The sequence below is a fragment of the Helianthus annuus genome, chromosome 8 (assembly GCF_002127325.2).
Source record: "Helianthus annuus cultivar XRQ/B chromosome 8, HanXRQr2.0-SUNRISE, whole genome shotgun sequence".
NCBI lineage: Eukaryota > Viridiplantae > Streptophyta > Magnoliopsida > Asterales > Asteraceae > Helianthus > Helianthus annuus.
The window spans coordinates 2,135,583-2,151,889 of NC_035440.2; the positions used below are offsets into that span (position 1 = coordinate 2,135,583).

Genomic DNA, 16,307 nt, shown 5'->3' on the forward strand with positions numbered 1-16,307 from the left:
CCAATACCCGACCCATTCCCGACTCATCACATCACGACACATGACATACATGAGATCGGAAATAAGACACGTTATAATCGGATACAAAACATCGATTTCCAAAACCCGACCCATTCCCGACTCATAACATCTACATTTCTCACGTGTCACATCTTTTTATATTGATATTTTAGAATAAAGACATACATATTTTTGTGGCCATGACTACCTCTTAACTACCATTAACTTATTGTTAAAAAGTGATAATTTTCAAACAATAAAATCAAAACCACAATGTTATCTTCAAACGATAATGGCGGTTTCAAACTCTCATTCACAAAACGGTTTCTGCTCAAAAACCCTAATCTTCCATAGCCTCAGACCTTCATCTTTTCTTCCTCCACAAGCTACACATTTATCAGTAACCGACTTCATCTTCTCTCTCCTCAACACCACCACAACAACCGCCGGATCGCTAATCGACGCCACCACACGCCACCGTATCCCGTACACCGACGTCAAGCTCTTCGTACGCAACCTCGCCGCTGCACTCCGTCAACCGCCGGTATCTCTTACGAAAGGTAATTGTGCTTTTATTATCTCTCATAACTCATCTTATCTTCCGATTCTGTTTCTCTCTCTGTTTTCCATCGGTGTAACCGTTTCTCCGGCGAATCCTGCTAGCTCGATCTCCGAGATTTCGCGCCAGATCCGGATTTGTAAACCGGTGGTTATTTTCGCTACGGTTGAATCGGTTCGGAAGGTATCGGAAACCGGTTTTAATAACCGGATCGTTGTAATCGAATCGAGTGAGTTCGAATCGATGATGCGAGTTGATCGATCGAACGGATCTGAGTTCTCTGATGTCAAAATTGACGTTTCGGTTTCGCAGTCGGATACGGCGGCGATTTTGTACTCGTCAGGAACTACCGGAAACACTAAGGGAGTCAGATTGACGCATCGGAATCTGATATCATCGGTTGCCGGAGCAATAACGAGTCGGAAAAGTACGTGTTGTGATTCTCCGGCGGTGTATCTATGTACGGTGCCGTATTTTCATGTGTACGGATTCACGTTTTGTGTGAGGATGGTGGCGTGTGGTGAGAGTTTGGTTTCAGTAGCTAGGTTTGATTTGAGGTTGATTGTGAGGTCGATTGAGGAGTTTAGGGTTTGTTATATGGCGGTGGCGCCGCCGGTGGTGGTGGCGTTGGTGGATGGAAATAATGAGCGGTTGGTGAATGGAGCTGATTTGAGGTCTTTGGATACGGTGTTTAGTGGCGGAGCTCCGCTAACGGTGGCCGTGATCAGGAAGTTTAAACGACGGTTTCAGGACGTGTCATTGGTGCAGGTTGGTTGCATACATGCATGAGAATATGAGATTGCAATATTACATCATGCAATGGTTATTTACTTATTTATAATTAATTCTTTTCGCATTAAAAAATGAAACAAAGAAATAAATATTAAGAAGCAAATTCAAACACAACATAAAATTAGGAGTAAAATGATAAAATAGTCCTTAACTTTAAAACTTTTTGTATATGTGTCCCCAAAATTTGATATTTTTGTTGTTATTTCCATCTAAATCGCTAACTTAATTAAAATTAAAATGTATCGTTAACTTCTGTGGACGATTTTAACAATTTCTCAATCCTCAACGACGATTTTAACACTTTCCTTTATTGTTTTGTCTTTTAATTGTAGAAGATTTATTTTTATATTTAAATAAAAACAAGTATAAATAAAATATATAATAACATGTACACACATTTATATATTTACACACTTATTTTTTAAAAAAAAAAACTCGTGTTTTGTACGTGTTGAATAAATCTAATTTTATAACCAAATAATAAAAAAGTTGTATTTTTAAAAACCTCGTGTATTACGCATATTGAATAGATGTAATTTTGTATAGTAAATAAAAAAAATATATATCCTAAAAACCATGTATATTACACATATTGAATAATTCTAATTTTATATACCAAATAATAAAAAAATTATATCTTTAAAAGAACTAACAAATATACTCGATACGCAATGAATATAATGATTACAGAGATGATTCTTAAAAAAAATGTATGTTTGGGTTTGTGTTAAACTTTGTGAGGATTTTTGCTTGGATTAATGTTTTATTTAATGATTTCAATCCCGTGATCCTTCCTTTTTGTAGTTGCAAATGTAAAAAGGATCAACCTACAATAACTATTGAGCTTTAATCACGTAATATAGTATAATCAATTAGGTTCTTTTAATGAATGTGTAATCATGTAATAAGCATAATTGTAATAACATCAATTATAACAAATCATTTTGAATGTGGAATCACGTAATAATTTATGTTGAATGTGTAATAATACATAGTCCTTGCCCTACTACAACCATAGATCGCGCCACTGCCACCACAGGCAGTCGTAATTACCCTCACCGTCATTGTTGTCGCTATACAACATCGGCTCCACCTATAACGGTGGTGCACTTTTATACGTTAATTTCTGATGAAAGAGCAGGAAGGGAGCAATCTCATGGGAAAGATTGTAATTAAGCAAAAGTATGTTTTCAAGCGAAACAAAGGATGGGCAAATCTCACGCGAAAGTTCCAGACAAGTTTCCACGCTGTAGAATAGGGATGAGCACGGTACCCTTTTGGTACCAAAAGTACCAGTACCGAAAAACGGGAAAAGTAGGTACCGGTTCTGAATACACCGGTTCGGTACCAGTATTTACCAGTGTTTTACCTGAAAATACCGGTACCGGTACGAAAAAAACGGGGAAAGTGGGTACCAGTACCGAATATATCCGGTAACAAATGCTTATCCCTACTATAGAATTTGGTTTTGGTCCACCAATCTCAATTCACAAGGCTCCAAAATGTAATCTGGCATCTGGCTTGGGCTTAGTGGCAAAACTTGAGATTTCTGACGGGGGTCGAAAACGTATACATCCAAACAAATTTATAGAACTGGGGGGTCGAAAACGTATATACCCAAAATTTCTATACGAAAACTACATACTCTCTACTACTGAGTAAAAAGTTCGAGGGGTCGGCCACACCCTCCCGCCCTACTTAAGCTGCGCCCCCTGCTTAGGCTTCTGTGCTAATTAGCTTGCGGAGGACTATTAGGTTATATTAGTGACTAGTATTGTAATATGGTGCATTGGTGTGTCTATATTAACCATTTCATGTAATCCTACATCATAAATAATGGTATACAACAAACAAATTTGTGGTCGAAAGTAAACGAGTTATTTTAACCTGCTAGGCTTTTGTTTAAAATAAATGATTTACATGGTTCTTTGTACGTTCCCAATATTCAAAGTAATAGAGATGGGAGAGAACGTTAGTTTACGTTTTGAACTATAAAGTGATACAACAAATGAAGAAAAAAAAAACGAATAAATAATAGTATAATTGGTATATTCGGTATAATGAAGACACGGGCCATAAGTTGTTAGGTATGAAATCGTATCAAACATAAGTTCATTATTGATGACTTATATTTGAAAAAGATGAATTATGTATATTAATTAATAGATTGATTATAACATATGTTCAAGCTTTTACATGTTGGATCAGTTCTGTTTAAATGTAATGGAAAATATGAATAATACCTGTTACAGCAGACAGGCCAGCAGAGAATCCAGTCAGAGATGCAGCCATTGAGTTCGACATAATTGTCAGGATGATCTGGTTCCTCCTTAGGGTGTAAGTTATGATGGTGATGAAAACCGAAGTAGGGTAATTTCGGTTATGGGGAGAGAGCCGATTTGTTTGATGTTATGAGGGTTGTGATTGTGTAATGTGTGTAACCCTTTAACTCTCTAATAAGCCCCTTATTTATACACCCAAGAGGAAACCCAATTAGTTAATAAGGGTAATATGGTCCATCAACAATTACCAACTAATTATTAATAGGTTAATAAATATATTTTGATCTAATATAATATAAATGATTATATAGGCTACAAGATTAAATATTACATTTTATATATTTAATCTCACATTCTCCCACTTAGCCAAGTAATCATTTATCATGAGTATTAGGTAAGCCTGGCCAGGAGTTAACACTCATTTTAGCTTTAAACCAAGAACTATAGCAGAGAAATACAGCCGTTGAATCATCATTCGACTCAGGACCCCCATTAGTCATACTATAGCCTCAATTTAAAACCTAATAGTTACGATCAAAATATGTATAAGCCCTTTAGCGTCTGATTTGTATTTATATTTGTCTATATGTCATTACACCGGCAGAACATATGTTAGAGACATACAAAATCAAACTGAGGAAATTTTATTAATTAAAACATAAGCTAGTACAATATGCCATTAAACAAGGTCTTTAGTAAGTCCCATATTCGATACATGTTCTTCGAAAACTTTAGGTGGGAGACCTTTAGTCATCGGATCCGCTAGCATATCTTTAGTACTAATATACTCTATACAAAGATTATTTTCCTCAACACGTTCACGTACGAACAAGTACTTTGTATCGAGATATAAACCAGCTCCAGTCGAACTGTTACTGTTCGAGAAACTAACGGCAGCTGAGTTATCACAGTAAAGCTTCAATGGTCTAGAAATGGAATTAACAATTTTGAGTCCAGTGATCAGATTTCTAAGCAACATTCCATGACAGGTTGCGTTGTAAACAGCAATGTATTCTGCCATCATTGTGGAAGTTGTAGTTAACTGTTGTTTATGACTCTTCCATGAGATAGGTCCGCCTGCTAACATAAAGATGTAGCCCGAAGTGGATTTCTTGTCATCTTTGCATTTGGCAAAGTCAGAATCAGAATAACCTACCACTTCTAAGTGATCACTTCTTCTATAAGTCAGTTTATAGTCTTTCGTCCCTTGCAGATATCTGAGGACCTTCTTAGCTGCTTTCCAGTGATCTAGGCCAGGATTAGTCTGATAACGGCCTAGCATTCCAGCAATATAAGCGATATCTGGGCGAGTACAGACTTGAGCATACATCAGGCTCCCGACTACTGACGCGTAAGGTATCTGGCTCATTTGCTCCTTTTCAACCTCTGTTGTCGGACACTGGAATGAACCGAAAACATCTCCCTTAACTACTGGAGCGACGGAGGGTTTGTACTGTTGCATGTTGTAACGTGTAAGGACACGATCTATGTAAGTCTTTTGAGACAATCCTAAGATCCCTTTGTGTCTATCTCGGTAAATTTCGATGCCAATGACGTAAGAAGCATCTCCGAGATCCTTCATGTCGAAGTTATGCGAGAGTAACCGCTTCGACTCATGCAACATGTCTAAACTATTACTTGCCAATAGAATGTCATCTACGTAAAGGACAAGTATAGTAAAGTTACTCCCACTCATCTTGAGGTAGGTGCATTGATCCACTTGATTCTTCATAAAACCTTGCCTCTTCATGACTTCATCAAACTTGAGATACCATTGACGTGATGCTTGTTTTAACCCATAAATGGATTTCTTCAACTTACAGACTAGATGCTCCTGACCTTCAGGTTTAAAGCCTTCAGGTTGTTTCATGTAAACATCTTCGTCTAAGTCTCCGTTAAGGAAAGCAGTTTTGACGTCCATCTGATGCAGCTCTAAATCAAAATGAGCTACTAGGGCCATAACGATCCTTAATGAATCTTTACGAGAGACAGGTGAAAACGTCTCTTGATAATCAATTCCCTCTTTCTGAGTGTAGCCCTTTGCAACCAATCTCGCTTTATAGCGTTCAACGTTCCCATTCGGATCCAGTTTTGTTTTGAACACCCATTTACAACCTACAGGTTTGACACCGTTGGGTAATTCTACCAAATCCCAAACGTCATTTTTCTTCATGGATTCAAGCTCATCAATCATTGCTTTGTTCCATTCAGAAGACTGATCACTGCTAATGGCTTCATTATAAGAGATAGGATCATTGAGCTTTCCAGCATCCATTTCAGTCAGGTAGGTAATATAATCATCCCAATTAGTAGGCCGTTTTTGCCTAGATGACCTCCTGAGCTGATTTTCGGGTTGAGCGTTGTCTTGGTTTTGAGCGTTTGATGTGCCTTCGTTATGAGGTATAATGGGTTCTGGTTGTGGAGTTGGAGTTTGTGCAGTGACTTCAGGTGCAGTTGCATGTGGTACAAGAGGAGTAAACGGAGTAATGGTAAGCGACGAGTCTCTCCCCCCGCGTCTTGTACTTCTTGCAATTCTTCGTAAGGGTTAGTACTGCTCCCACTGACCTTGAAATCCTCCAGGAACGCAGCACGCTTGGTTTCAACAATACGGGTGACATGGGAAGGACAATAGAAACGATAACCCTTTGAATGATCAGGATACCCGATAAAGAAGCAGGTAACTGTTTTAGGGTCAAGTTTCCTTAGGAAAGGATTATATAATTTTGCTTCAGCAATGCAGCCCCATACTTTCATATATTTAAGACTCGGTTTCCTTCCTGTCCAAAGTTCATAAGGAGTTTTAGGGACAGACTTAGAAGGAACTCTATTGAGTATATGAACAGCTGCTTTTAATGCTTCAGTCCAGAGGAATAATGGTAAATTAGTGTTGGCTAACATACTGCGCACCATGTTCATAAGGGTACGATTTCTTCGTTCAGCGACACCATTCTGCTGAGGTGTACCAGGCATGGTGTATTGGTTCACAATCCCCTGGCCCTTACAAAACTCATAAAATGGACCAGGAGCTTGACCCACATCAGTATGTCTTCCATAATATTCACCGCCTCTGTCTGATCTCACAACTTTAATCTGACGATCTAATTGCTTTTCAACTTCAGCTTTATAATCTTTAAAAGTTGTAAGAGATTCAGACTTTTCCTTTATAAGATACAAGTACATGTAACGAGAATAATCATCAATGAAAGTGATAAATGAAGTATGTCCTGTGATGCCAGCGATTTGATAGGGACCACTAATGTCAGTGTGAATGAGTTCTAATAAATTAGAGCTCCTAGTGGCACCTTTCTTATTCGCTGATGTCATTTTGCCTTTAAGACATTTGACACATGTTCCAAAATCGGTGAAATCGAGAGGAGGTAAGACTTCATCCTTTACGAGACGATTTAATCGTTCTCTTGAGATGTGGCCTAAACGTTGATGCCACAACATAGATGAAGTCTCTAAGTCTCGAATTTGTTTCTTTTCCATCTTTGTGAGTGATTCATTAATATTATATGACAACAAAGATTTGGAAAAATTATCATCTAGTTCTAATCTATAGAGACCACCATCCAGAATGCCAGTACCATAAACAACGGAATCATAGAGAATAGAGAGTTTGCGATGACCATGAGAAACGACAAAACCGTCCATGTCTAACTTTGGTCCTGATACAAGGTTCCGAGTTACCTCAGGAACATATAAGGTATCATAAAGTTTAATACATAAACCAGTTTTCAAAAATAATTGTAATGTTCCTATGGCCTTCACTTCTAATTCCCGATCATCCCCAACTTTAAGTGTTCTTTGGTTTCTTCCCAGCTTCCGGATTGTAAGGAATCCCTGAAGTGAATTGGTTACATGAACCATAGAACCAGAATCAAACCACCAAGAATTAGCAGGAACATTTAAATTAAAGGACTCAAGTATCATGAAAAATCGTTACCTTTCTTAGCCAGCCACTCCTTAAAGTCAGGGCATTCCTTTTGCTTATGTCCTGTTTTCTGACAGAACTTGCAATAGGGTTTGCCTAAGGAGTTCTTAGAGCTGGAAGGTGTACTTGTATTAGGATTTGGATTTGGCTTTTGAACCTTAGAAGCATCCTTTCTATGATAAGAGTTCTTCCTTTTCTTTGAGCTGGAAGTGGTGAAGTTAGCAACATCAGTAGTGCGATCCATCTTCATACGCTCTTCCTCCTGCACGCACATAGCGATCAGCTCACTCATCGTCCATTTGTCCTTCTGAGTGTTGTAATTGATCTTGAAAGCTTCATAGGATGAAGGAAGCGAAGTGATGATGAAGTGAACGAGAAAACCATCACTGATTTCCATCTCTAGGCCCTTCAGCTTATTGGCCATATCATGCATCATCATGATGTGTTCGCGAATGCCGCTCCTCCCATCATACTTAGATGTCACCAGCTTGAGGATAAGAGTGCTAGCGTGTGCTTTTGATGTTCCCTTGAATTGATCCTCCACAGAAGCCAGATAGGTTTTAGCATTTTCAGAATCAGGAATGGCCCCTCTGATTGAGTTATGAATGGATTGCTTCATGAACATGAGAGACATGCGGTTACACCTAGTCCATTTATCATGGACTATCTGCTCAGCAGCAGTACTGGTGGCGGTAAGGTCCGCTGGCTTATTCTCTCTTAGAGCATAATCAAAGTCCAGCAATCCTAGAGTAAGCATGAGGGCATCCTTCCATTCAGCAAAGTTATCACCAGTCAAAGGTGGAATCCCGCAATTGGGTGCTGGTAGTGGAAATAAGATGAGCAAGTTATGATACAAAAGAAGAAAACCTAATGTGATCTAATGGGCTTGTTACACTAAGGCAGGCATAAATAATGACCATTTTAATTATGAAGCTGTGATAATGTCTATTACTAACATCAAAATAATAGACTTAGTAAAAATTCTACTTAAACGAAGACAAATCAGCTTTGGCCAGAAGTGTAATCATTTAAGTATGTGTGCAAAGCAATCGTGACAAATCAGCTTTGGCCAGAAATGAGACAATCACTTTAGTTATGCACTTGTCAAGCATGCTAAACATAAATGAATTAAATCAGCTTTGGCCAGAATTAAGACATTTCAGGTTTGTAATGCATACTTAACATAGCCTTTTATAATACTTGAACAATAAATAGATGTATTAAATCAGCTTTGGCCAGAATTAATACATCAGAAGCTCATCCAAGTTAAGCTATTTTGGTTTTGTAAAAAGTTATCTGATTCTGATTAAGTATTGACAAAACCAAGTATTTAATAGCAAACCACCTGTTAGCGCGGATCGAACTGTGCTGTTATGGTCTCGAGTCGCAACCTTAGTCTCGAGTCGCAACCTTAGTCTCGAGTTGTGCTGTTATGGTTTCGAGTCGCAACCTTAGTCTCGACTAATCACGTTATGGTTGCGAGTCGCAACCTTAGTTTCGACTAATCACGTTATGGTTGCGAGTCGCAACCTTAGTTTCGACTAATCACGTTATGGTTGCGAGTCGCAACCTCATGGTTGCGAGTAGCAACCTCATGGTTGCGATAAATCACGTTATGGTTGCGAGTCGCAACCTTATGGTTGCGAGTAGCAACCTCATGGTTGCGAGTAGCAACCTCATGGTTGCGAGTAGCAACCTCATGGTTGCGAGTAGCAACCTCATGGTTGCGAGTAGCAACCTCCTTAACAGCTGTTTTGTGATAATAACTGAAAACTCGAAATTTAAGGGATTGTGGGATAATGTTTCCTGTTTTAATGCTGATCTAAACTTATCAAAATATTTCGAAAATAATAACTGATATCTCTTTAACAGTTTTCGGAATTTTATTAGATAAAAATAAGATCAAAACAGTAAAAAAAAACACCCACTAATCCAAATTATATTCCAAATCTTAGGGAATTTTCGAGTTTTCTTAGAACATTATGATGAACCCTAACAAAATAAGAACATAATCTGGAAATCCGAAACCTGATTTTAATGGTTTTGTAAAGGATTTCGTGATAATAAGTTTAATCTTTATAATTTCGAGTCGGTTTATCAATTAACAGTTTCCGAAAACAGGGATTTCGGTCACAAACAACCCGAAAACAGTTTTTGATTTTTAAGGCTTAAAAAACTTCCGTTTTCCAGATTTTGATCCAAGAATAATGGATACGAAAACAGAACTGGTTTATCAACATATGCTCTGATACCACATGTTGGATCAGTTCTGTTTAAATGTAATGGAAAATATGAATAATACCTGTTACAGCAGACAGGCCAGCAGAGAATCCAGTCAGAGATGCAGCCATTGAGTTCGACATAATTGTCAGGATGATCTGGTTCCTCCTTAGGGTGTAAGTTATGATGGTGATGAAAACCGAAGTAGGGTAATTTCGGTTATGGGGAGAGAGCCGATTTGTTTGATGTTATGAGGGTTGTGATTGTGTAATGTGTGTAACCCTTTAACTCTCTAATAAGCCCCTTATTTATACACCCAAGAGGAAACCCAATTAGTTAATAAGGGTAATATGGTCCATCAACAATTACCAACTAATTATTAATAGGTTAATAAATATATTTTGATCTAATATAATATAAATGATTATATAGGCTACAAGATTAAATATTACATTTTATATATTTAATCTCACAAACCCTCAATAAAAGTTGGTGCTTTATTTTTCCTTTGTTTTGGGAGTGTTGATTGATGAACTAACGCTATTGCATTGTGGTTATTTGATGTTCATTAGACGTACGGATTGACCGAAACCACAGGTGCAATATCAAGAGTTGCAAGCCCATATGAGAGCACGATAGTAGGCACAGTCGGGCGGCTCATAGCTCATTGTGAAGCAAAGATAATTGATCCCAACACCGGGGTTAGTTTGCCTCCAATGAACCATGGTGAACTATGGGTTAGAGGTCCATCCATTATGAAAGGTAAAAGATATATGTCGATTGTGTCTAGATGTCATTAAGTTATTTTTACTAGAATTTGTATAAACAAAGGTAATTTAATATTTGCCGACTCTATTTAAAAAAAAATTGAATCATTGAATGGTTTTGAAACACATTATCATTATATGTTTCTGTTGTCTACTTAATGTTCTACTTAAACATAACAACATCAACACAAATCAATTAAAAAATAATTTGGCTTCAGTTTTTTTGGTAAACATTAATGTAAATTGACCAAGTTTGTCATGATATTCATCATTTTCATTATTGAACCAAACCAAAACAAACCAACGTGTATATAGCCTCAGGGGTCCTCTCAAGTTTTTTGGGAGCCCAAAACAAATAATATAATGGAGTCCCTTTTAGTAAAAATAAAAATAAAAATTTTGATCCTATGAATCATTTATCGTGTTTATGCATAATTAGAAAATATAAACCCCACCGTCAACAATTTCTAAACACAAATTACCTACATATAGTTTTTATTTATTTATTTATTTTTTTAGAATTTAGGGGTCCTGTGAAAGTGGAGACCTAAAGTCGTTGCTTTATTTTACTCCCACTTAAGGCACTTTTGTGTGTATCTAACTGTTTAATTCGAAACTGTTAAAAAGTAAATGAACTCTTGATATGCTGATTATTTTGGATTAAACATTTTGGAATTGAAAGGTCGGTTTTAATTTGAGTGATTAGGATATGTTGATGATAAACAAGGTATAAATACAATGGTGGATTCGGATGGATGGTTGAGAACTGGGGATCTTTGTTTCTTTAACAATGAAGGATTCTTATTTGTTGTAGACCGGTTAAAAGAGTTGATTAAATATAAAGGTTATCAGGTACTTTTCTTCAACATCTGTATAAATCCTTAGCTAACGTAGAGGTGGTAAAAGAACGGTTACCTAGAATTTTGGTTTCTGCGGGCACCAAGTAATTTATCAAAAAATACTAACTAGTAAAAAGAAAACACTCACATATATGATAAAATGTGCAAGCACAATCATACCATTGATTAATTAAAAAGGGGAGGATCAAATGAGAAGAAAATTATTGAAAGAAGAAAAAACGAATAAAGGACATTTTAGTAAAATGCTATTTCATTTATAACCCATCTCATTAATTTTTCTCTCTTTAATTAATTAGTCAACTAATTATTAATTATCTTACATATAATCTACAAATCTACATATATTAAAATTTTCCTACATATACTCTACACATTATAGAATTTTATCATATACACCTCTAAAAATATCCTACACAACTCGTAATTTATCTTACACAACTAGTAATTTATTCTATACTTTAAATTAAGTTGTTTTTTCATTTGAAAATATATTTTGAAAAAAAGTTACAAATTTAATTTAGTTAGTTATTAAAGGAGAATAATACAAATTAATTATCTATGTAAGTTTACCAATATATCCTTATATTAAAATTAAATGCAAATGTTAAATGAAGTAACATAAAGCATTCTTATTAGTTGAAACTTTTTGTTTCTTAAAATTTTTATTTTTCTCATTTTAACCATCCACTAATCAAATATAGGATAAAGAGTAAATTACTTTTTGAGTCCCTGTGTTTTAGTGGTTTTAACCACTTGAGTCCAAAATCAAAAAGTTTAACGTCCTGAGTCCCTAGCCATTTATTTTATAACGTTTTGAGTCCAATTTTTTGTTAATTTTATAATGATTTGAGTCCAAAAAATTGTACTCAAAAGGTTAAAATTTGGACTCAAAAGGACTCAAATGGTTAAAGAAAATGCTTATAGGGACTTAGATCGTTAAACTTTTTACTTTTGAACTCAACTTATTAAAACCACTAAAATACAAGAACTCAAAAAGTAATTTACCCTAGGATAAAATATGAAAAAATACAGCCAAAAAGTTGAATACTACTTCAAATTATGGGATGGGCCAAATTAGTTGTTATATGTTGGACTTGTGAAAAGTTTTGGGATCACAAGTACAATTTTATAGGCTGGATGGTTAGAATATCTCAACTTATGGTTAAAATTTTATATTGATGGTGAACTAGTATGTAATAATTCCATCTAGAGGTCATTGACTATTGATAGTTTCATCTTTAAATATTCCTCTATCAGTCCCACATTTCACCTATTTTTCCTACACCAGTCCTCCGTTAAAAAAAAAAAAACTTAACGAAGTTAAGCTTTTTTCCAAATTACAAACAAATTTTTAGGGATTTTGATCAGAACGACGATACAAGTCCATTGATGTAAAACTTACCTCGAAAGGGTGCTCCAAATGACTTGGTTTTTGTTAATTGGAAATTTAAACACCCGAATTGAAGCGTCGTTTTCATCATTTGGAGCACCGTTTCGAGGTAAGTTTTATATCAATGGATTCGTATCGTCATTCTGATCAAAAGCCGTAGAAACTGTTGTAATTTGGAAAAAACATAACTCCGTTAAGTTTTTTTAACGTGGGACCGGTGTAGGAAAAATAGGTGAAATGTGGGACTAGTGAGGGGAATATTTAAAGGTGAGACTGTCAATGGCCAATGACCTCTAGTTAGAATTATTACAGGCAAATTCCCCTATATTAATTAACATGATTTGGCCCAAAAACTTTTATCTAAATGAAATTTTCATACACACTTTTGTCTAAAATTAGTGTGCGTAAGCATTAATATTAATATGAGGGATTTTAAACACCAATTTTCTTTTTAGCCCGTTTTGCTAGTTTATTTATTTACTATATAACGATTAGGAAGTTTTGCTAATAGTAAATACTTTTGATTAGTGTATATGGGTCTATGTTTTAACTTTTTTTATAGCTTTTTTAAGTTTCAAATCTACTCTTTACACTATAGATAATATACGTTTTTAACCTAATACTTTTATTTTCTCTTATGACTTTCTTTCATTAGTTTTTTTTTTTTTTTTTTTTTTACAAAAACTAAATACGCAATATAATTCTTTTCTTAAAACGGATCGAGCCGGTACCTATTGAAAAACATTAGTACCGGTATTGGTACTACTAGAACCATTACTGGTATTCGTTTACTATGGTTTTAATCGATATAAAACATGTGTCGGCATCCTTTTGGACTTATGACGACTTTACTTTTTAAGTTTTTTCTTTCGGTTGCTATATCGAGTATTGGTACTATATCGATACCGTAATTAACCGAACCAATATCGACTAGATACCCACCATTAACGTTATTTTTACCACCATGTTTACGTTCTGTTTAACATTTATTAAAAAACGGGTCACCCCACCGTAAAACGCGGGTGTAACCCACTAGGCGAATAAGTGGAGATCGCTAGTTCGATCCTTGAACTGAGCGGTTTTACCTCACCGCACTGCCGTGCCTTCGGGCGAGTGTTCACGGGCTTCGGCCCTAGGTGAGGGTTTTCCCCGGTTCGGAGGCGAGTGTATCCCGATGTGGTGAATTTCGCTAGTAGCCCATTTGGAGGATTCGGCCGTTCAAAAACAAAATATAATCACTTGAAGTCCACATCCTCTAGTGATTATTCAAATATGTGATGACTTTTGTAAGCTATTTGAGGTGAATGTAGGTACCTCCAGCTGAATTGGAACAAATTCTGCATTCGCATCCCGACATTACTGAAGCAGCTGTGATTCCGTAAGCGTTTCATTCCACCCCTTAATCTTAATGTCCACAAAAATTAAAGAAAAAAAAGGCAAATATATAATAATGGTGCATTGGTGTGTATGAGTGATTTTGCAGGTATCCAGATGAGGCAGCAGGGCAGGTACCCATGGGGTTTGTGGTTAAAAGAAAAGGAAGCACCATAGATGAAACCCAAGTGAAAGATTATGTGGCTAAACAGGTAGGTATTTTTATTAATTAATTTTGTTTTGATTTAATAGGATAAATTATAAAATATTAACAAAGTTGTAATATTGTTCTTGTAGTATAATCAGTCATAATTTTATTTGACTATAAAAATCATTTAATTTTCATTGTTGTCTAATTATTGTGGAATTTTTGGTAAATGTTTAAATTGCATGGCTTATATAAAGAATATTCACTAAATGTTGAATTTGAGTGATTTTTATATAAATATAAAATTTTACTACAATGAATCACCTCGATTACTATTAATTTACATGTACCCTAATTTAATGAGTTAAATGCCATTTTAGTCCCCATGGTTTGGGCTATTTTGGCAGTTTAGTCCAAAAGTTTCATTTTCGCCTGTGTCTAAAAAGGTTTCATTGTTGGCATTTTAGTCCATTGGGTTAACTTTATCCATTTTTTATGTTAACGAGAAAGGCAATTCGGTCATTTTATATGGCCGAATTGTCATTCTAGTCAATAGAATTACATATAAAATGACCGAATTGCCCTTCTCGTTAACAGAAAAACTGGATGAAGTTAACCCAGTGGACTAAAATGGCAACAGTGAAACCTTTTTGGACCCACAGGCGAAAAATGAAACCTTTGGACTAAACTGCCAAAATGACCAACCACAGGGACTAAAATGGCATTTAACTTTCTAATTTAATTGTTAAACTAATATAAGAAAAACAATTGAACTAGGTTGCACCATACAAGAAACTAAGAAGAGTTTGTTTCATAGATTCAATTCCAAAAAATGCACCAGGAAAGGTATTGAGGAAGGAGTTGATGAAGATGGCTGTCAATTCTAAGCTTTAATTGGTGTTTGGTTAATGACTATAAGTATATAGACTGGGTATGGGTATCATTCTAGATAGGAGCTCTGGAAATGTTTGAGAGGTCTAAAAATTGAAATGTAACCTGTGTTGTTTATTAAGCATATTTTCATTCTAGCATTAAACCAGTTTACATGTATTAAAATATGTAATATTTATAAAGCTCCAAAAAGATATGGTTATAACTAGGCATGAGCAAATGGTATAAAATACCGATCCCATCCCGATACCGATAATCCCGATCCCGACATGTTTCGGTATCGGAAACGGTATCCACATTTTGGTTTTTTCGGTATCGGTACGGTATCGGTAAAATACCGACTTTTACCCTCACAATACCGATACCGTACCGAACCGACATGTTTCGGTATTGGTATCGGTATCAAGTATTCAAGAAATTTCGGGATCGGGATTATCGGTATCGGGACGGGATCGGTATTTGCTCATCCCTAGTTATAACTAGTAAACCATGGGTGGTAATTTCTAATACGACATGGAAAATAATTGGGTTTAATAAAAAAATGAAAATACAATCAGTCATTAAAAAAAAATCAGTTTAATAAATGGGTCTTGTTCGAGTAAACTTGTTAAATAAACGGATCATGTTCAGGTTGATGTTTAACCTGTTTCATCATTCATGTCACAACCCGTTTAAACCATTTATTACAACCACCAACTTATTAACTCATTTACTACTTGTTAACATGTTGGAGTTGTTTACATAAATGGGTTATACTTGCTATGTTTGTTTTATACAATTTTGTGTGTCGGGTTATGGTTGATATCGTTGACACAAATACACATACAAGTTGTGACGATTCACCCCGCCAACCCAACAAGATTGACAACCTTAGTTAAACAAATTTTATTTTGATTACTTTTAAGTTGAAAAAAATGTATTTATTGCAATTAGAATTACCAAAGTTTGCCAAAAAAACGCCTCCGGAGGGGAGAGCTTGGGCGTGCTTTGGACGTGGATGGGCTTAAAAACGTCCCAATATTAATGAGTACGCACGGTCTTGTACATATTAAAATAATATATGTGTGAATATAATAGAAACACAAAAAAC

The 16,307-nt window shown here is 35.7% G+C and overlaps 1 protein-coding gene across 2 annotated transcripts; it reads left to right on the plus strand.

Annotated features, from left to right (window-relative positions):
* Positions 1-201: 201 nt before the first annotated feature.
* LOC110871587 (4-coumarate--CoA ligase-like 9) lies at positions 202-15,392 on the plus strand. 2 transcript variants are annotated; one of them, XM_022120278.2, is made up of 6 exons: positions 202-1,327; positions 10,360-10,549; positions 11,261-11,406; positions 14,115-14,182; positions 14,288-14,390; positions 15,144-15,392. In XM_022120278.2, exons 1-6 carry the CDS (start codon positions 293-295, stop codon positions 15,177-15,179), a joined length of 1,578 nt encoding a protein of 525 aa, XP_021975970.1. In that variant the 5' UTR covers positions 202-292; the 3' UTR covers positions 15,180-15,392. The 2 variants fall into 2 exon arrangements, with proteins under 2 accessions (XP_021975970.1, XP_021975969.1); XM_022120277.2 differs by having other exon boundaries at positions 15,104-15,391.
* The last annotated feature ends 915 nt before the right edge of the window (positions 15,393-16,307 follow it).

Excerpts from the sequence above, each read along its gene's own strand:
- LOC110871587 (XM_022120277.2), top strand. The coding sequence starts at position 293 with ATGGCGGTTTCAAACTCTCATTCACAAAACGGTTTCTGCTCAAAAACC. Across the intron at positions 10,550-11,260 it reads AGGTCCATCCATTATGAAAG|GATATGTTGATGATAAACAA; the intron begins GTAAAAGATATA and ends TTGAGTGATTAG. Across the intron at positions 11,407-14,114 it reads TTAAATATAAAGGTTATCAG|GTACCTCCAGCTGAATTGGA; the intron begins GTACTTTTCTTC and ends AGGTGAATGTAG.